We start from the raw sequence: 21,234 nt of genomic DNA, 5'->3' as shown, positions 1-21,234 counted from the left end.
GAAGAGCGCGCTATAGCGATGTAATCTCTGCGCCGTCTTTCTACAATTAATTCAACCTCTTTCTTAAATAAGGATGCATCTGGTAGTAACAAGACCTGCCGATCTTCAGAGCTGATCTGATGATGGTCATTAAAGACCGAAACCGGTAATCTGTTAAACGGAAAAGATTGTGACCATAGACGTAAATTAAAGGAAACTTATTACATTTACGGGTCACTGTGTTTCTTCGCTACGATGTCGCAGCTTATAAAATATAATTTTACGGAATGCGAATTAAATGTTACCGATCATTACGGATAAATCATGGATGTATATCAAGTCATAGAACAAGAATACGTAATACGTAATTAAAAGGTACGAGATATACTAACGTTACTTCCACAGATCCTACATTAAATGTTCCTCTTGGTTGTGGGATATGAGACAAAAATCTGAGGTGCATAATTATCATAAATCTTAAGGAGCTGTGGTTGTTAGGTTGTCGTTCCTCGGTGAATGACGCCTATTTGGACCAAAGTATGTGACTTCTGCGGTACTGATTCCATTAAGTGAGCAATTCGTGTGAGGAAGAGGTCTACTGAAAGCGGAATAAAATGTTCACGACAGTCGTAATATCGGTAGGCGGATTGATATAGAGTTGCAACAATAATTAAGCGACAGACATCTTCAACTTTTGTAATCCAGTCTTCCTCAGTTGCGTCTAATATTACGGTATATTGATAATTTTTACTTATGGACCGTCTTAGAGCAACTGAATAAAACACAATTTTAGTGCCATACGCGTTTCGCCTTTATTTTCTGCAAGGCATCATCAGTGGCAGGTTGCGTGAACAATTTCTTACATATTACGCTCCTGTTGCATTTTTGGTGTTGTTCTTCTTCTTATGAATGCCAATTTGCGGTTTCAACAAGCGCTCAGTTCATAGTGCTGTGGAATGTGGGGAAAAAATCGCAAATTGGCATTCATAAGAAGAACAACACCAAAAATGCAACAGGAGCGTAATATGTAAGAAATTGTCCACGCAACCTGCCACTGATGATGCCTTGCAGAAAATATAGGCGAAACGCGTATGGCACTAAAATTGTGTTTTATTCAGTTGCTGTCAGACGGTCCATAAGTAAAAATTATCAATATACCCTAATATTAAGCGACAGAATTTTCCACTTACTCTGTTATCAAGGGCTGCGCAAATTACTCTGCTATCAACAGTTAAAGAAGGGCTGCGCAAAGAAGCGAGAATTTTCTGGGCCCGTTCGGCGGGGATGTCGGGCCCGTGCATCGCGTGCAGCCCGGCTAGCTAGCGAGCCTCGCAGCAGTATCGAGCGGCCGCCCGGGCGCGCGGGGCAGCCGTTCGGCCGTTTCCGTGGGCGCTCGGCGCGCCGAACGGGGGCTGGAGGGGGGTGGCCGGGGTGCGGCCGGCGCCCGGGCCCCAGTTCTCCGGTGACCGCCGACGGGTGACGAAGGAGCGTGCGACCGGCGGCCGGCCAGCTCCGCGCAGATCGATACCGCCGCAACCTCGGCTCGCCGCGCACTTTTCCCGGGGATGAAGCAAAATGGCGGAGCGGCGACGGCCACCCACCACCACAACGGGCAGGCGCCTCCGCCTCCGGCCTCGTCGCCTTGCAACTCGCACAGCCCGTCGTCGTCGGGGCGCGGCGGCGGCGCCGACGACAACAGCAAGACGAACCTGATAGTCAACTACCTGCCGCAGACGATGACGCAGGACGACATGCGGGCGCTGTTCTCGACCGTCGGCGAGCTCGAGAACTGCAAGCTGATCCGCGACAAGTCGACGGGCCAGAGCCTCGGCTACGGCTTCGTCAAGTACCGCACCGAGGAGGACGCCGTCAAGGCGGTGAACACGCTCTCCGGCCTGCGCATCCAGAACAAGGTGATCAAGGTGTCGCACGCGCGGCCCAGCAGCGAGTCGATAAAGGGGGCCAACCTGTACGTCAGCGGCGTGCCGAGGAACGTGACCCCGGCCGAGTTCGAGAAGATGTTCTCCCGCTTCGGCACCATCATCACGTCCCGCATCCTGTGCGACAACTCGACCGGCCTGTCCAAAGGGGTGGGCTTCATCAGGTTCGACCAGCGCTCCGAGGCGGAGCGCGCCATCGAGGAAATGCACGGGTACACGCCGCCCGGCTCCGGCGAACCCCTCGGGGTCAAGTTCGCCAACAAGCCGACCACCCAACTGGGACTGTACCACCCGGCAGCAGCCTACTACCCGCCCGACGGTCGCCGCTTCGCCGGACCCATCCACTCTCCCGGGAGCCGCTTCCGGTATCTGCCCCTCTCGCCCCTGGGGGCCACGGGCGAGAAGGCCATCCTCGCCATGAACAAGGGTCTGCAGCGCTACTCGCCCCTCACCGGCGGCGACTACCTCGCCGGGATGCTGCCGGGCGACCCGGCCGGCTGGTCCATCTTCGTCTACAACCTGGCCCCCGAGGCGGAGGAGAACGTCCTGTGGCAGCTCTTCGGGCCCTTCGGCGCCGTCCAAAACGTGAAGGTGATTCGCGACGCAGACAGCAATAAGTGCAAGGGCTTCGGCTTTGTCACGATGACCAACTACGACGAGGCAGTCGTCGCTATCCAGTCACTCAACGGGTACACGCTCGGTAACCGTGTTCTGCAAGTGTCTTTCAAGACAGCCAAAGTCAAACACGCGTAGGCCGGACTGCCCCTTTTCCATCCTCTCCAATTTCTGCCGTATTGGGGAAATTTTCCCAGAGTGCTGGACGTACTGTACTGCTCTCATCTGACCCTCAGAAGCCCACCAGTATTTAGGCATCTCCCGTGAGACACTTGCTATGTAACCCGTGTAAAACCGTCCAAAATTCTAAAATTTTCTGGCTAATTATCGCCTGTAAAGATTTGAAGATTTGGAAGCCAGCTGATGGGTACAGTTCTACACTCCCACTGTGTATCATTTGATATCACGGTTAATCTCTGCAATAGGTCATTGAAACTGTAGCGTATGCTAGAGCTCAATAACACAGTAACTTATGTGTATAAAGGTGGCTAAAATTCTCCAATAGATATTTCAGTATTTGGAGGCAGACTGATGGTTGCAACTGCAAACTCACTCCAATCCCATACACAATTTAGTAATCTGACCAATCGCTGTAACATGACAGTGGAATTATAGTATGTTCCAGAACTTCATACAGCAATAATATCTGCATACAAGATCAGCCCCACTTCAACATACATACTTCCCTGCAACATGTATCTGAGATTTATTTAATAAGGAAGTCTGCTTTGCTAAAAGTCTCCTTTAGTTGGTGTCTTTGACACCACTTCATAGATGAAAATACTACATCACAACTTGCTTTTCCAGTATAGAACAGAGATCATTACAGTGCATATATGGCAATACCTTTGAGATGGCTTCTTATTTCTTCAACGTATTAGGCCTAATATTTGAAACAAATTTATAATTTCTTCAAAATCAATTGGCTTCCAGTTTTAAATTGGGCCCTTTCAGACTGTTCAATTTCTGGAAGGGCATAATATCTAGCTCTCCAGGGGACCTTAAGCACATGTCATTAGGCCTCATTGCTGTCTTTCCCATAACTGTTATTTATACTGAATTAAATGTCAGTTCCAAAGTTTCGCCACTTTGATAAACCGAATTATAATTTTCTGTGTCCAGCTAGGCTTATGATTCCAGTGTTATGTGCCAAATTACATCTGACCTACTACTGTTCGCCAGGTGTTGTAGGTGTGCATGTACATGTGGTTACTTGACTATGATCATTATTTGTGATAGCTGATGAAGATTGCATGGTCAGTTGTGTAAATATTGTGCATAAAAGTGGAATCATTAGCAATACCAGCCTTACACTCAGTAGTTTGGCTTTTTTAACTTGTAATTTCGGTAGTCTTGGCTTATATTATATTTTCTATTAAACTTTAAGTTTTAGTCTCACTCACTTCGACATAAAATATATATTTAAGTAATGCATATGACTTAGTGTCTAAAGGTTTTTGTGGGAGACAAAGCTACAGTTTCAATCATTTTTAACTCTATTGCCTTTTCCACTAAACACAGGACCCCTAACGAAACACAGTGTAGGTATAACCCATCTCAGGGTCTCATGTGTTCATGTTCTGCTACCTGCAGAAAGCTAAAATTTCCAGCACTTCTGTGGCATTTCCCTAAAAGGCAGACAACTGAAGTACTCAACTCCCATTTATTTATTGTGTGCTCTGTCAAAGATGACACAGTTTCTGCTTTGTAGGCCATGCTATACTGACTGCATTGCAGTTTCAGTAGTGAAGGAGTAACGTCACTTGCAGGGATTTTCTTTATAAATATGTAATACTGTCTCATAAGTTGCACAAGCCATCGTCATTCTCATTGTGCAGTCTCTGTGTCATCTGTGTAGGGCTAAATTATTTATGTCTCTCTTTATGAATAGTATTGTTGCTAGCCTATTTATTTGATCAACTTTTCTTGTAGTTAGATTGCTTAACTTATATCTATCTGTGTCTGTGGCAGCGATAGTAGGTGCATTTCATCCTTTTTATAAATATAAAAATATATTTATGTGTACTGGCACTAATGTAAAGTCAATCGCAGTTAAAAGACATCGGTATGTCGGGTGTTTCGCAAAATTATTAGCTAATATTAGTTTGCGATGCAGGTACGAATTCCTGTTTCGTATTCTGCCTCATGAAACATAATACTATTTTTAGAGTATTTTGGTAGTATCTAGCTTTTCCTTGAAATATTTCAAAAATATGTATTGTTCCAATGTACTTCCTGCCTGTCGCGTGTCCATTTTTACTAGATGTTGTTCAGATAGTTTCATTTTCTCAGCTATAGAGAAACTCTTCCGGCAGAGTGACATAGCATTATAAACGGTTTCCAAAGAACCAAACGAATACCTAACAGCGTGTTACCATTGAATAATAAAACTACAAATGAGATAGCCCATAGAGCATGGTGCCAAAATCGATACCTTTTCTTCCATGTGAGAAATGTATTTTTGTAAGAATGCTTACACTATTTAAGACACAGTGATGCCTTTCTTGTGGCGTTTTTGAATTAAACATTTTGATGTACTTTGTCCTGTCATGGTCGCAATGAGAAATGTTACACGTTTAAAAATGTATATACATATATGTTGCTGAGACTAGGGAAAGTCTAGAGAAATGTTTTTTGATAATGAAAATTTATCTAGATGTTGAGAGTAACAGCTTAGCCTCCAGGGATGGTGTTATGATATGCAGATGTTCTTAGTTGTTGGTCAACTCGCTCTCCAAAACCTGGGAAATGTAGCCTTAGAATGTACAGACCACATTATCAGTATTTGTCTCTGTTTAATGACATTTGTTTTGTAAAAAGTAAACTTTTGCGACTTTTCCAACGACTGAGGGACAAGTAATTGGTGCATATCCTCTGTTTTATAAGATATTGAATTTTAGCACAAGCTAATAACAAAGATAACGTTTAAATCATATTTTAGTGGTGTGGTCATTGACCAGATGTGCTTTATGATTGTGGCAATATCTGTGGAGATTATCAAGCTTGCATAACTTTTGAAGTTTTACAGGTTCCATTAAATTGTTGATGTCATTGGATATTTTCAGAAATCCAGTAAAAAATAAAATCCAGAAGTTAATGTGATTGATACAGTATTTGCTCATTGTTCATAGCATATTTTGTGAAACAGTGAGGAGTAAATGAGTATTTTGGGGAGTGAAGGTGGGAAGAATGGAGAACTTAGGAAGTATGCACTTGAACTCAACTTTGATATACTTCCTATGCTATTTCTACATATCACACATGATCATCAGATAAGTTATGTTGCCTGGCTTGTAGTTATGAAACACATTGCATATTGATTTTCTGTGCAGGTCATTTTTATTTATGTCATTTGGATTATTCTTTACTTACTTCAGAAAAATTGTTGAAATAATTCTCATGTTTCTGTACTTTCAGTTTTTTAGCATACTAAATTTTTTGTTTGCTCATGATGAAATCACATAGGTTAAAAGAGACAATAATACACGTTGATGAACCATAGGCTATGTATTTTGATTGCAACTTGAATGAAAAATGTATCTGCAGGCAATACTGAAGTAATTTCAATGAAAGTACCTGTGATTTAATCTACTGTCTTGACCCCATTAGGCGATTAGTATATTGCCAGTTCCTCTTTCATGCAATGTTCCTCTGTCAGTAATTGTCAGTGTATATGACTCCAACAGAATATAGCAAAAATATTATGTGAGTGTAAGCAGGATGGATGGAAGGAAAATTTCAGTTAGTAGTGATTTCACTTCTATTTCTGTGTGCAACTAGTTTTTGTTGATATGAGAGTGGGAGGGAGAAATTGCTAGTGGGGAACAGTTGTTCATATGGATTACAAACATGCTGCAATTCAGTTGTACTGATTTTACTGGACTTGGTTTTCATAAAACTCCTGTAACTAATTTGACATTGACAAAGAAATACATGTACTTACGTGTCATTAAGGATATAAAGAATGAAGTGTCAAAATGGCACGATAACATGGCTATGGAAAAATGTATGTTATTCCAGATTAAATTTGTTTATCATACTTACTTGGGAGTCATTGAACAGAAATAATGACTGACTGGAAATAGTTCATTGCGCTTCTCTTGCAGAAGTTTTTAACACAAAATTGACACATGTGGTCAGGAGACTGTTTTAAGTGCTGAGGTTTGCCTGAAATATAACATTTGTTGGCCTAAGCAATACCTAACTTACAAGAAGTACAGGCAAGCCGACTGCACTGGGATGCTTGTTTCCTCTCTTTGTATATGTACTCGTATTTATATAATTACATACATTTTTTAGAAATTTTCTGGCTTATGTGTACTTGTGAATTGCTTATTTGTTTATTCAATTAGTCCACTGACATTATAATGTCAGACACGTAAATCTTGCCCAATCCTAGTATGTTTATTGTAGTAGATAAAATAAAAAGTAATTGATAGTCCATATTGTATGAGACAATTGCATTAGCAAATTCAGTGGATGTAAATTAGTTCATTTTCAATATGTTCGTAATTTATTACATAAAATGGCAAACAAAATAATGGGTTGGAATTAAAGCAGAAGGAAGCTGTCATGTTCATCAAAAGTACAATATTTGAGCATGAATATAATGCATGAGATCTGTAGTCCAGCCCATTTCTTGCCATGTATTTATGATCTGTACTATATTAATTAGATTATGTACTCCTTCTTTAAACAGATAAATTAATATGCAGCATGGGCGCACAAGATGAGATTATCAGCGACATGAAAGTATTACTGGTCTACTGTGTAAAGAGACTCTTCTTATTTTACTTTTAAAAACACTTTTTCACATTAACTTGTTATACAAATAATAGAATAGCTCATGTGGGAAAGATTTTTATCATAAAATGAAATAAAATTTTTTCTCAGTATAAAGTTATTGTTTTATTCTCACATGTTCGCCCATGAAGACTTCTTATCTTTACTTAAATAATCTGCTTGAGAATATCGCATATGAAAAGTGTTCCACAGTGTTTTCAATTTGCCAATGTTTGTAGCAAATGAATCTGACTAGGTCAAGGGCACATTCCACAAAATTATAAATGCAGAAGAGAGAAATATAACTTGTTTATTTTTCTGTGCCATCCATTGTCTTGTCCTTTTCTGTCTGGACATTTTTAAAATATTTGTATGATAGGAAACACAAAAATCAGTATAGATAGTATCCAAGTAAGCCACTTGTTCTAACATAAAGTAATGAGTTGTGTAAAAATATAAAAACATATCCTGTGAAACATGATTTTCATGTGAAACAACCACACAGACAATCATTTTGTACCGAAAAATAACTAATTTTTACTGAGACATTTAGAACATATAAAAATAATCATGATCACCTTTGACATCTGCAAAAAGAAAATGTGTAGAACAAGGGCACTGCCATTCGTACTGTAGGATAACGAGTTATTTGAAGATAACTATGGCAAGGAGAGTTGTTTATTACAGAATATGAACTGAAACGTACTTGTCAGAGAAAATACAGGCCACAATGCTCTAATATGTACGTTCTCAAAGTGAAATGTGGAATATTAAGAAATATGTACTTTAATGAGTAGCCTTACACGCATAACTATGATCGATTTGCACAAAACAGAACAAGCGACAGAGAGAGAACAGACTGACATATGATCTATTATGTGTGCTATAGACGATGTAAGAATAACCAGAAGCTTCATCATGTTCCACACATAAGTGTCAGTAATGATCACTGATAAATATAACTTTCAAACAAGTTAAATGATCTAATGAAGTGACACCAACACAACAATAAGGATCTTGTACATTCAGGTTATGCTATGAATTGTCAGAGGATTAACAAGTTACATAAAAAAATTGGTTTCAAGTCAATAGAAATCTGTAGATGCACTCAAGTTGGAACTGCTCATGAAATATTTCTCTTAATGTTTCTTCCTAAATCAGAAAATGCTTCATGGAGTCTTACAGTTAATTGACTGTGATTATTGTGGTGCACTAAATTTCCTTAAATAACATATGTAGGCCAATAAGAGGATTTACAAAAGACAGATTTTTTGTATGGAAAGTACAGCAAACAATCTGCCCATTTATGAAGATCAGATTTACTGCAAATCTGTTTAAGACACGGATCTTAAGGAGTTTGTGAATTTCTTTCAGTTTCTAAAATGAATAACAAGTGAAGTTACATTAAAAGTGGCAACTGAAATTTTACTCATAACTAAAATCATAAATGACAATACAGTGATGTTTGGTTTGGTAGATAGCAGTACCTTTAAGGCAACAAAAGGTACAAGGTGTGTTTTTCTAGATACAGAGCTTTATACCTACTTTGTGTAATCAAGGAAGAGACAACAATGCAATGCCATAAATTAAAACAATATTTTCACTGCTCACGAAGACTGAAACAGTCTGCAGTGTGGGCCACAGTCAAATGTCCATCATGTTAACATAGTTGCAAATTCAGTGCATTATCTTGAAACAGGACAGAACTACACAGTGTATGAAAAAGAAATCTAAGACCAAAGTAAAGGTTACAGTTATTCTCATAAATAATCTTACAAATATAAATTATTCCACCGGCCTACATACATCGTTCCACCAGTGAAACACCTCAGTCTAAAAACTGATTTCATAGATGTACAATGAGTATGAGAATAAACACAATATTTCATTCCAATTAATATGAAAACGATAATATAAAATATAACTAAAGTGAGCAGGAAATGAGGAGGCAGACTGATTATCAAAAATACTGAATATCACAAAAATGATGAAATTACATTTTTAAAATGAATATAAAGTTGTTGTTCGAATCGATTGTTCTTGTAATTCCTGAAGCATCTCCAGACCTAATAATGGGCACAATAACTGAATGCTTCCATTAAAATCAGCCAATGTTCAGACTTAAATTGGCTTGAAAATTATTTCAGTGACAGTAAAACAAAATGGCATACATGAACCCAAAAGCGTCTTGAACTGGAGATCAGTAAAAGTCAAGAACGAAAAATTTTGTACATAGATCGTTTGTGATCAGTGTCTGTTAAGAGCATTAGTGATGTGGCATTTGTGTCTGTGAAGAAAACTGGAAAACATGTTACTATAATGAAAACTAATGCTGAGTTACATATAAATTTTGAAAAAATACGAACGTGAAACTGAACTAAAGAGAAGAAAATTTTATGGTGCATATCAAATCCATGGACAGGAACCCCAACAGATGGGTTGACAGAAATTCAGTACAGAAAAAACTGAGAACCATAACAGATCTGAATGTCCAGTTCATTTATGTTTCCATTAAGATGAGTCAGTGATGATAAATGGCTGTACAAATGATGGACGGATAATCAGATATCCATTTCTCCACGATGTACATACGGAATACCATCTCAGGATATGAAAATAGATTATGTTCGAGAGGGAGTCTCTTCGAGTGTTTCCTAAGGTGTAGAAGGAAATCCATGAGAAATGTCATTTATAATGCCATGAAATAATCGAAGGAACCATCGCAGTACATGTCTGAAATCATTCCTGAAAACAACTGAGAGGCTACATCGAGCTGGTTGGACAGGATTTTAAGTCCACCTTTCCAGTGTCTTAATAATTGCGGCTCTTCTCTCTGAAAACCGCAAATGATATTTACAGAAATGAAGGGATCAGAAACAGATGACGAAACATGATTCGAAGTGCTCCCCAATGATGCAAGTCATCAGATAGTTAATGTTCCGGCAAGCAACATGATGTGTGTTATATACCAGGTTGACAGCATGCGTGGAGAAAATACTCCACTAGTTTTATTTCTTCTCCTCACCTTCACGGTAGACAAGAAACATTCAAGTAAATCCTACTCTTACCCTGCTGCATCGCTTAGACGTTGCACATGTAACCATTTGCTGCAATTGATGGTAAAAGTGGAAAAAATAGTTCAGAATATAGGAAATGGGTATGATGGCAGATAAGTATAGTGCTGTAATGGGGACACTTGCTCAGACCCTACTCAGAACTAGAACACGAATGTTCGTTTCTTGACTTGCACTGTGCGTGTAATCGGATGTCAAAGCACCCCATTTATGTTCTATGTAGAGACGAAAGCTTCTGATTTGAAACAAAATTACTGACTTGTAAAAATGGGCTGCAAAAAGATGATCATTTGTCATGTGTTCTGAAATGAAACCAGATACTGAAGTTACTGATTGAAAGCGCAAAGAAAGTAGGGAGAGACAACGATTTGTGGAGTCCAATAGGCAAGGAAATCCTCTCAACTATAGAATGATTGCAAGGCAAATGGTGGCTGCTAAACTCTGTATTGCGTATTGAAGAGGTTATCGAAAACTTTCTCCACTGGTGGACAAAATTTTGCAGCTTTGGCATCTGCCAAATAAGGAGGAGGAAAGAAACGCACTTCGAAATCGTTGAACTATTGTGTACTCACGATGATTTTCTGATTCCTAAAGTGGAGTTACCATTGAAAAAACGCCATGTTGGAAAAGCTGAAAAGCGTTCACGACTAATTCCATGAAATCAAGTATAGATTATGATTTCTAAATTCCTATGTGAGCATTTGTGAGAGACATTTTGAACAAAGTACATAGCACTCGATCAACTTATCTACGATAAATTACTCTGTTTCAGATAGCACACACACAGCCAATGTCATTGAGTTGCTATATATTTGACTGAAAAAGTTCCTAGGTTGTAACAATGAGATTCACACATTATTTACATTGTCCTCAATAGCTGGAACAGTGCAAATTCACACAGCTTAGAAATGGGAACTGCATTTCCTGCACTCTTTTTTTGTAAACAAGGGATATATTGACTGGACATCAAAGATATAATTTCAGTCATCCATTACTGAACTTATGTGTGCTGCCAAGTGCAGGTGCAACAAGATGGGCTAAATCTCGCTGGCGGTATCAAATTGTGTGATGGGCCGAGAGTCGAACCAGGAACCCTGCTTTTTGAGTGAACTAACCAGGCGCAGTTCTGGTCACCGCCTCACAACCATATTTGTACCATTACTTCTCTCTCCTACTTTCGAAGTTACAGGTCCTACGTTCGACTCTCAGCCTTGCACACAGTTTTCATCTGCCATTAAATTTCAAAGCAGCACAGAGACATCTGCAGGGAGAAAGAGGCTCGATGTAGTAGTGGGAGGTTGTGGTATTCCTCACACACATCTTTCAGCATTTAAATACTCTGCACACACAACAGAGGAACTCGAAAAAAGTGATACAACGGCTGCAAGCAGCTCTCCCCTCGTCTGGAGTTACTATCAACAACTAGTACGAAGACGTGGCATTACAGAATTAAAACTAACTCATAAATATTTCAGAAGTCCTTGTGCCTAAGTGTTAATTGTGATAAAGAAACGTTACGAAATTGTGAACACTGCGTAAATACTTAACATTATAGGAGAAATAACAGTGAAGACTAGTCACACATTTTCGCCAGTGACCATGTCAGTTACAGGTGAGTCAAAATGAGTAATAAACACTGGAGTTAGGAAATTCTGTACATGAGGTGCTTGAATTTGCAACACGCTTTTGCACTGACATGTGTTTTCCATTTACGTTAAAAGACTTCCGTTATTTCTTCACTATACAATACGCCTAAATACTGGGGTATCAGGTTCTTTGATGGGACGATCTTTTTCCCAAGGACAGAGACATTCCATAGCTGCGAGTTTCCTATTGAACAAAACAGCGCTCAACATACTCTGCCTGAGTGCCAAGTCCTCTGAAGTGAGATATATTAATTGACTCTAGCCTCAGGTTATATCACATTGAGTCCTCAACGCCAAATGTGGGGTCGTTCCCACTCGTCTCTCATAGGGCGCCTAAGGGATGCTGCGTTCTTGGAATGCTATACAACAATTCAAGCAAATAACAGTAGCAGCTATATTTCAATAAAAAAGACTGACAATACTTAACTTTGAATTTAGAACAAGTGTCACAAGCGATGGTCGACATGCAAACAGTAATGTTCTTCGCTATGGACAAAGTCCAAACAAGTAATGGATATGGATCACTAATAACTGTTCTCGTAGCACTCTCTGGCAGGCCGTGCTAATGGTCTGCAGATACTGTCCACTTATGTCTGGCCGAGGCTGGCAGTAGCGGTGTTTATATTCACTTTGGCTAGACGCCGCTCGTATCATGGTGCGGTCCTAATCAGCGCATCATTGTCCGACGTCGTTTCACTGCCTCCTCTTCACTTCCATTCTTCATCTTTGTTCCGGCGCTTGCGGTAACGCCAGAGCAATGAAAATGTGCGCCGGAAACTAACTACAAGACTTGAGATGGATCGATGAGCGATTGAAATTTACTAAGTGTTTCCAGGTAACTTTCGCTTACACAGTACATGTGGTCAGTGACCGAGGAATGATGGACGGCATGGTAGCATACACTCTGGGAAAATGGAACCGAGATGACATTGATTTATGCAGTGGGGGTACTGCGGAACTACACTCCTGGAAATTGAAATAAGAACACCGTGAATTCATTGTCCCAGGAAGGGGAAACTTTATTGACACATTCCTGGGGTCAGATACATCACATGATCACACTGACAGAACCACAGGCACATAGACACAGGCAACAGAGCATGCACAATGTCGGCACTAGTACAGTGTATATCCACCTTTCGCAGCAATGCAGGCTGCTATTCTCCCATGGAGACGATCGTAGAGATGCTGGATGTAGTCCTGTGGAACGGCTTGCCATGCCATTTCCACCTGGCGCCTCAGCTGGACCAGCGTTCGTGCTGGACGTGCAGAACGCGTGAGACGACGCTTCATCTAGTCCCAAACATGCTCAATGGGGGACAGATCCGGAGATCTTGCTGGCCAGGGTAGTTGACTTACACCTTCTAGAGCACGTTGGGTGGCACGGGATACATGCGGACGTGCATTGTCCTGTTGGAACAGCAAGTTCCCTTGCCGGTCTAGGAATGGTAGAACGATGGGTTCGATGACGGTTTGGATGTACCGTGCACTATTCAGTGTCCCCTCGACGATCACCAGTGGTGTACGGCCAGTGTAGGAGATCGCTCCCCACACCATGATGCCGGGTGTTGGCCCTGTGTGGCTCGGTCGTATGCAGTCCTGATTGTGGCGCTCACCTGCACGGCGCCAAACACGCATACGACCATCATTGGCACCAAGGCAGAAGCGACTCTCACCGCTGAAGACGACACGTCTCCATTCGTCCCTCCATTCACACCTGTCGCGACACCACTGGAGGCGGGCTGCACGATGTTGGGGCGTGAGCGGAAGACGGCCTAACGGTGTGCGGGACCGTAGCCCAGCTTCATGGAGACGGTTGCGAATGGTCCTTGCCGATACCCCAGGAGCAACAGTGTCCCTAATTTGCTGGGAAGTGGCGGTGCGGTCCCCTACGGCACTGCGTAGGATCCTACGGTCTTGGCGTGCATCCGTGCGTCGCTGCGGTCCGGTCTCAGGTCGACGGGCACGTGCACCTTCCGCCGACCACTGGCGACAACATCGATGTACTGTGGAGACCTCACGCCCCACGTGTTGAGCAATTCGGCGGTACGTCCACCCGGCCTCCCGCATGCCCACTATACGCCCTCGCTCCAAGTCCGTCAACTGCACATACGGTTCACGTCACGCTGTCGCGGCATGCTACCAGTGTTAAAGACTGCGATGGAGGTCCGTATGCCACGGCAAACTGGCTGACACTGACGGCGGCGGTGCACAAGTGCTGCGCAGCTAGCGCCATTCGACGGCCAACACCGCGGTTCCTGGTGTGTCCGCTGTGCCGTGCGTGTGATCATTGCTTGTACAGCCCTCTCGCAGTGTCCGGAGCAAGTATGGTGGGTCTGACACACCGGTTTCAATGTGTTCTTTTTTCCATTTCCAGGAGTGTATACTAGTAGAATCTGTTCGATAACTCAATTTTATTTTGACCTCATTTTTTATTTGAAACTGAACAGTGTCTAATAACAGCTAGCGCATGCATAATATTCGTATTCTCGACGTTGCAGTGGCTACCAGTACTCCGAAGTAACGTACTTCGTCACACAGTTTTCAAGGCTGAGATTCGTTTCGTAATTTCATTCGAACAGAAGAGGACATGCTTTTAGATTTGCTCATCATCACTGAAAAAGGTATTTCCCAGGAAAATACAAACATGACCCAGTTCATAAACTCCGAGATGGATTTACATATTTTACAGAAAGTTTCGTAATGGCATAAACTTCTAGTATGAAACTTGGACTATTTTCAGACAGAGACAAGCAGCCATTTTGAGATTCTTGGCTATTGCGGAGACTTTACAGTCGTTGGCCTTAGCAGCAAGAATTGCAGAAAATTCATTATTTACAATACACAACGCCGAAATTTGACATAATACTTTCATCTAATGAGTAAGGAAGACGCAGGACCTTAAATTTAAAAAAAAATGGAAAGACGTGGAAGTGAATCTGCCACAACTCTCGTCACAATTCATCAGCACACAACGCTATCAATTGCGGTAGAGACTGAATACACCAGCCTATAGCTGACTCAGTTGAATTGATCCCTCACAGCTGCAATGGGCTGGGCGGCGCAGATTCGAGTATCTACCTCATGGAAACACGTAACCTGAATTCGTACACGTGTCTAAAGCAACGCCTCATTGTCTTCGTATCCATGCAGGGGTGAACGTTAGTGAAAGGGAAAACCTCAGGGAAGGATTTCTGACTGGAAACGGAGGGAAAAAAGGTGCTATGAACATGTGTCCGGGAAATGGACGGAGTGCGGTCAAAAACCATGGATAAAATCCTTCCAGTAGAGGGGAAATCCACTGTTGGTAATCCTCGCAGTAGTTACAGGTGACAGGGATACTAGCGGTTTCATGCAGAATATACAAAATGGTACTTTGGACTAGACCACGTTGGCGGGCCATTTACCTGGAGCTTGTACTAGTGTTTGTCTCGATATCTCGGAGAAACTGATCCTCCAAATCTTGTCTACGCACAGTCCGCCACCTCCCTGCACGTTCGTCTGTGTGAAAGCATCCATGATCACACACACACACACACACACACACAGGCCTTCAAATGTTGTGTGACGCGGTTGGTGTCTGTAAAAGTACTTGTTTTCGTATAGCTGTGCTGCCTCTCGATTGCTTTCATCTGCTTGACCGTACACCCAGCTTGTTTCCGACGTGAATACCGGACCTTTCTGTTGTTACAGTACGCTACCTCAATCACACAGCCTACAATACACAAGGGGCACAACAGCACGTGATTAGATCAGCTGCCATTGGTCAGCGCCATCTACCGTGGCATGTTCTTAGGGCCTTCTTTCCTTCTTTTCCGGCCAGGAAATTCCTGGACTTCGGCGGTTTTATTAATGTTCACCTGTACAGACGACTATTTTTTCCCCTGCAGCCGTCAGCGCTACGCACCCAAAGGCGGCTACCGACAATGTTGTTAGCCGTCAGGGATCTTTTTACACCGGCTCGACTATAGCTTCCGTATATGATATACACTTTGTAGATCCTGTATCTAGCGGGTGATCAAAAAGTCGGTATAAATTTGAAAACTTAATAAACCACGGAATACTGTAGATAGAGAGGTAAAAATTGACACACATGCTTGGAATGACATGGGGTTTTATTAGAACAAAAAAAAACCATATTGCTAGACGCGTGAAAGATCTCTTGCGCGCGTCGTTTGGTGATGATCGTGTGCTCAGCCGCCACTTTCGTCATGCTTGGCCTCCCAGGTCCCCAGACCACAGTCCGTGCGATTATTGGCTTTGGGGTTACCTGAAGTCGCAAGTGTATCGTGATCGACCGTCATCTCTAGGGATGCTGAAAGACAACATCTGACGCCAATGCCTCACCATAACTCCGGACATGCTTTACAGTGCTGTTCACAACATTATTCTTCGACTACAGCTATTGTTGAGGAATGATGGTGGACATATTGAGCATTTCCTGTAAAGAGCATCATCTTTGCTTTGTCTTGCTTTATTATGCTAATTATTGCTATTCTGATCGCATGAAGCGCCACCTGTCGGACATTGTTTGAACGTTTGTATTTTTTTGGTTCTAATAAAACCCCATGTCATTCCAAGCATGTGTGTCAATTTGTACCTCTCTATCTACATTATTCCGTGATTTATTCAGTTTTCAAATTTATACTGACTATTTGATCACCCGGTACATATATCATTATTTCGTAAGTAATTTTGCAAATAGCGGCGCTAAGACGAGCTTTTGACGGATCACCACTGTTCCGTAATATTCGTGACACACAAGTCATAACACTAGAAGCATCAAGCACAGTAAGCCATTACCTGCCGATAAGTAGTTTCCTATCATTGTGTTACAACAGATCGTAGCTGAATGGCGTGTTTTCGAGAGATTCTTAATTTGCTGATACTTTGAAACAGCTTATATTCGTACCACGTACTCTGCGAGAAAGAAAACCCACTAAATACGTGGTTTAACCTCATTCAGTACTGCGGCTGCTATGTCATGCTTTTGATGGAAAACAATGACGTATTTCACTGCCCGTGTTGTGCTCTTCAAAAATTTCACGCTCAGAAGTCTAGTGGAACGTGGAATTCAATGCTGTGACGTCCGTTGCTCTTCTTCCACGTGTGTTTTCACGTCCCGTGAGAGGACGGCTGAACGCCGTGGTTCCGTAGTAGCGAACCGTATCAATCATTATTCAGTGAGTATTAGGCCTGCTGTTGTATACGTAGATTTTACCGAAGAATGTTTAGCGTAGTGCTATGGTTGGTACAGTCTTCAAGTATTGCAAGTACCATTATGATGAAATTGTTTGATCACAGTCCGCTGTTGTGTGACCCGAATGACCCGTTTCACAGTGGGACACTGGTGAGGGTCACTGACAGTAGTATTGTATGACAGGCAATTAAAGTCGCATGACGCCACACCTACTAAACCTGTCGACAATGTTCAAAGAGACATTCTCTATACAATCAGTAGCCTACTTACGACATTTCAGCACTTTCAACGCTGCATCAGAGGTGGATAACAGTACGCCGAGCAAAGCTCAAGACAGGTAAGTATGGTACACTTAACTTCAACGTAACACCCAGTTCATATAGAAGATGATAGATACGGTGTCAAATGAAATGATATTGCTGATCCAAGAGATAAGGTTTTCTACTGGCTCTGCTGAAAGAAAACGGACCTCAGAACTAGTACTTTTTTCCAAAGTGCCAGATAATTAAAGATTCTAATAATTATCTTTCATTGCTCACTATCAGAAAGGCAAATAGGAGAATATGTTGGCTCTTATTAGAGACTATAGCGATCTGGGGAAAGCGAGCGCTTACATACGCACGAGGAGAACGCGATCACTACCGGCGAACTTTCGGATGTTGCCCAAGGATATTTTATGGTTCTTTGGTGGCTCGTTACAGAGTGTTAATATAACTATGATATATTTGGTTTTTTTAGCACAGTTGCCTTTGGTTCTGAGAGAATACCTTCAAAATATAGACAAACCCTGTAATACGCAATCACCAAAACGCTTCACACAAAACACTGCATAACTCGCACTGTTGTGTGGTTATTTGGAGTGCAGTACATACATATGGATAAAAAATCAACGGAATGCAATTACTGTATAGTCCAAGGTTACGTTACATCATAACGCTCAGAAAACATCCCTAAACAACCGCCTCAGTTTCGTCTGTTGCACTTACATGCATTTGTATAAATACGTTTAAAACTGACCTTATTCAAACACATGGCTCAGTAGGTACTATGGGTTGATACAATTGCACTGTTCAGTATTGAGCTAAATTTTTAGCATTAGTGAGCACCGGGCTCCAGTACAATCGATATCGCTCTACGCCCCTTACTTTCGTGATTATAACTCGATTTACAATAAGTTAACACATAACTTAAACGGATAATCCTGTTCCACAATCTAGTTACCTACTTTGCTCACGGATAGTGCGGTCATTATTCACAGTGTCAGCATTTCAATTGACAAATTACTACTACTACTACTACTACTACTACTACTACCACCACACACACACACACACACACACACACACACACACACACACACACAGAAACACTTCTATTGGAGTACGTCATGTAAAGGGGATACGATTTCAACTTGTGTTTGAAATTGATATTATTCATTGTTAAATTCTGTACATCACACGACGAGTGTTTACCGATGTTGTGAAGGTCAACTTCTGAAGGCCGTTCACCACAAAACGAATTGCAGCTAACAATCGATTTCAACGCACTGTTCATCGAGTAGAAGTTGCTAGTCCACGCTGGCTGCGCCGAAGAAGCCGCCACACTCATCAAAGCACAGGTAAGTATTCTGGCCGATGCTGAACACATGTTTATGGCCGTCCCTCGTTGCTGAGATGCTATCACTAAAATTGTACGGGAGAGTAAGGTGGTGGAAGCTACGAGATGCTGCATTTCACACAGAGAGGTTTGAAGTAATACTTCTTCTTGGGACAATATGGTAACTAGACTACGGCCAGTGTTGAACAACTTTTAGTGCAGAAGGCAAAATAACGTAATTAATCGATCTTAATGTTTTTGCTGACTATAATACACTCTGGGAAAGGGGAAGTGACAATCATACACAAAGCATCTTACTTCATACACAGAAATATGGCTTGCAGAGTATAGATGTGGATGTAGTTATAATAATGAAGCTCCGCTTCTACACTGTTGCATCATAATTAATGGCGGACGAACGAATATTAGAGATGATGAACGATCGTGCCGACCTTCAGTTGTGATTGACGGACTCAAATCAAGGAATGAGGAAAATTTCAAGAGGACAAACGTTTCACTATTACTGGGTTGAGCTTACGCTTTCCTGAAATTTCACGATCAGTTTTGTATCTAACTGTTAGTGGTGATTTGCGCTATGGAAGAATGTGTGCCAGGTGGGTTCCACGAATTTTGATAAATGAACACTACAAAAAAGGAGTGTGAGCTGCACTGATGTTTCTCATTCGGAAGAACAGGATGGTGAGAAGTTTCCGAACTACGTAGTTACTGATGAGGAGACCCAAGTTTCGCGTAAAAGTCCTGAAACAGAGCCTGTCAGTGGAAGGATGACCCAAAGAACGTAAAAAAAAGAGCCAAAAAACTTCCGAGCACCAAGCAGGTTATGGCCATAGAATTTTGGCTCCGAAATGGTATCCTGTACAACGCTTCATGCCTAGAGGAGAGGCAGTGGCCTACTCTCTGATCCTTCACCGTCTGCGCCACACCGATCGGAATATACATTATGGATTTTTGTCTAGTGATGATATGCTTTTGCTCGGTAACCGTCGCCAGCATTCTACTGAGTTGACGAATAATTAAATGGGAAGTTTCCGAACATCCACCTTACGCTTTCTTCTTCCAGAAACTGAAGACTTTTTGGGCAGAAAAAAACTATGAAAATGACAATGAAATGGAAGATGACGTTAGTGACTTGGTCAAAAAAAATGAATATGCAGAATGCATAGGAAAGCTTGTAGGGCGCTGCGACAAATATTTAAATCTGTGGCGCGAATAGGTAGAAAAATAGCTGAGATAACAAAATATGAGGTATTACAACGGCTGCATTTTATTTTCTCATTTCAGTGTGGCATACATACTGAAGAATCAGATACTTGGCGTACAGACTGGTCTTCAGTCCTGAGACTGGTTTGATGCAGCTCTCCACGCTACTCTATCCTGTGCAAGCTTCATCATCTCCCAGTACGTACTGCAGCCTACATCCTTCTGAATCTGCTTAGTGTATTCACCTCTTGGTCTCGCTCTACGATTTTTATCCTCCACGCTGCCCTCCAATACTAAATTGGTGATCCCTTGATGCCTCAGAACATGTCCTACCAACCGATCCCTTCTTCTAGTCAAGTTGTGCCAGAAACTCCTCTTCTCCCCAATTCTATCCAATACTTCCTCATTAATTATATGATCTACCCATCTAATCTTCAGCATTCTTCTGTAGCACCCCATTTCGAAAGCTTCTATTCTCTTCTTGTCTAAACTAGCTATAGTTCATCTTTCACTGCCATACAAATACTTTCAGAAATAACTTCCTGACACTTAAATCTACACTCGATGTTAACAAATTTCTCTTCTTCAGAAACGCTTTCCTTGCCATTGCCAGGCTACATTTTATATCCTCTCTACTACAACCACCATCAGTTATTTTGCTCCTAAAATAGCAAAACTCCTTTACCACTTTAAGTGTCTCATTTTCCAATCTAATTCTCTCAGCATCACCTGACTTAATTCGACTACATTCCATTATCTTCGTTTTGCTTTTGTCGATGTTCATCTTATATCCTTCTTTCAAGACACTGTCCACTCAGTTCAACTGCTCTTCCAAGTCCTTTGCTGTCTGCGACAGAATTACAATGTCATCGGCCAACCTGAAAGCTTTTATTTCTTCTCCATGGATTTTAATACCTACTCCGAATTTTTCTTTTGTTTCCTTTACTGCTTGCTCAATACACAGATTGAACAACATCGGGGAGAGGCTACAACCCTGTCTCACTCCCTTCCCAACCACTGCTTCCCTTTCATACCCCTCGACTCTTATAACTGCCATCTGGTTTCTGTACAAATTGTAAATAGCCTTTCGCTCCCTGTATTTTACCCCTGCCACCTTCAGAATTTGAGAGAGAGTATTCCAGTCAACATTGTCAAAAGCTTTCTCTAAGTCTACAAATGCT

General features: G+C 41.7%; 1 protein-coding gene across 1 annotated transcript; it reads left to right on the top strand.

Moving 5' to 3' along the window:
• Positions 1 to 1,544: 1,544 nt before the first annotated feature.
• LOC124718689 (ELAV-like protein 1) lies at positions 1,545 to 7,577 on the top strand. The gene has a single exon (XM_047244312.1). The coding sequence runs from the start codon at positions 1,545 to 1,547 to the stop codon at positions 2,670 to 2,672; it is 1,128 nt and encodes a 375-aa protein (XP_047100268.1). The 3' UTR covers positions 2,673 to 7,577.
• Positions 7,578 to 21,234: the final 13,657 nt, after the last annotated feature.

Source organism: Schistocerca piceifrons, chromosome 10 (genome assembly GCF_021461385.2).
Source record: "Schistocerca piceifrons isolate TAMUIC-IGC-003096 chromosome 10, iqSchPice1.1, whole genome shotgun sequence".
Lineage (NCBI taxonomy): Eukaryota > Metazoa > Arthropoda > Insecta > Orthoptera > Acrididae > Schistocerca > Schistocerca piceifrons.
Note: the sequence above shows the minus strand (reverse complement) of the source record. Positions and strands in the feature narration are given on the sequence as shown.

What these genes read in the sequence shown, in the direction of transcription:
- LOC124718689 (XM_047244312.1), top strand. Translation starts at nt 1,545, where the DNA reads ATGAAGCAAAATGGCGGAGCGGCGACGGCCACCCACCACCACAACGGG.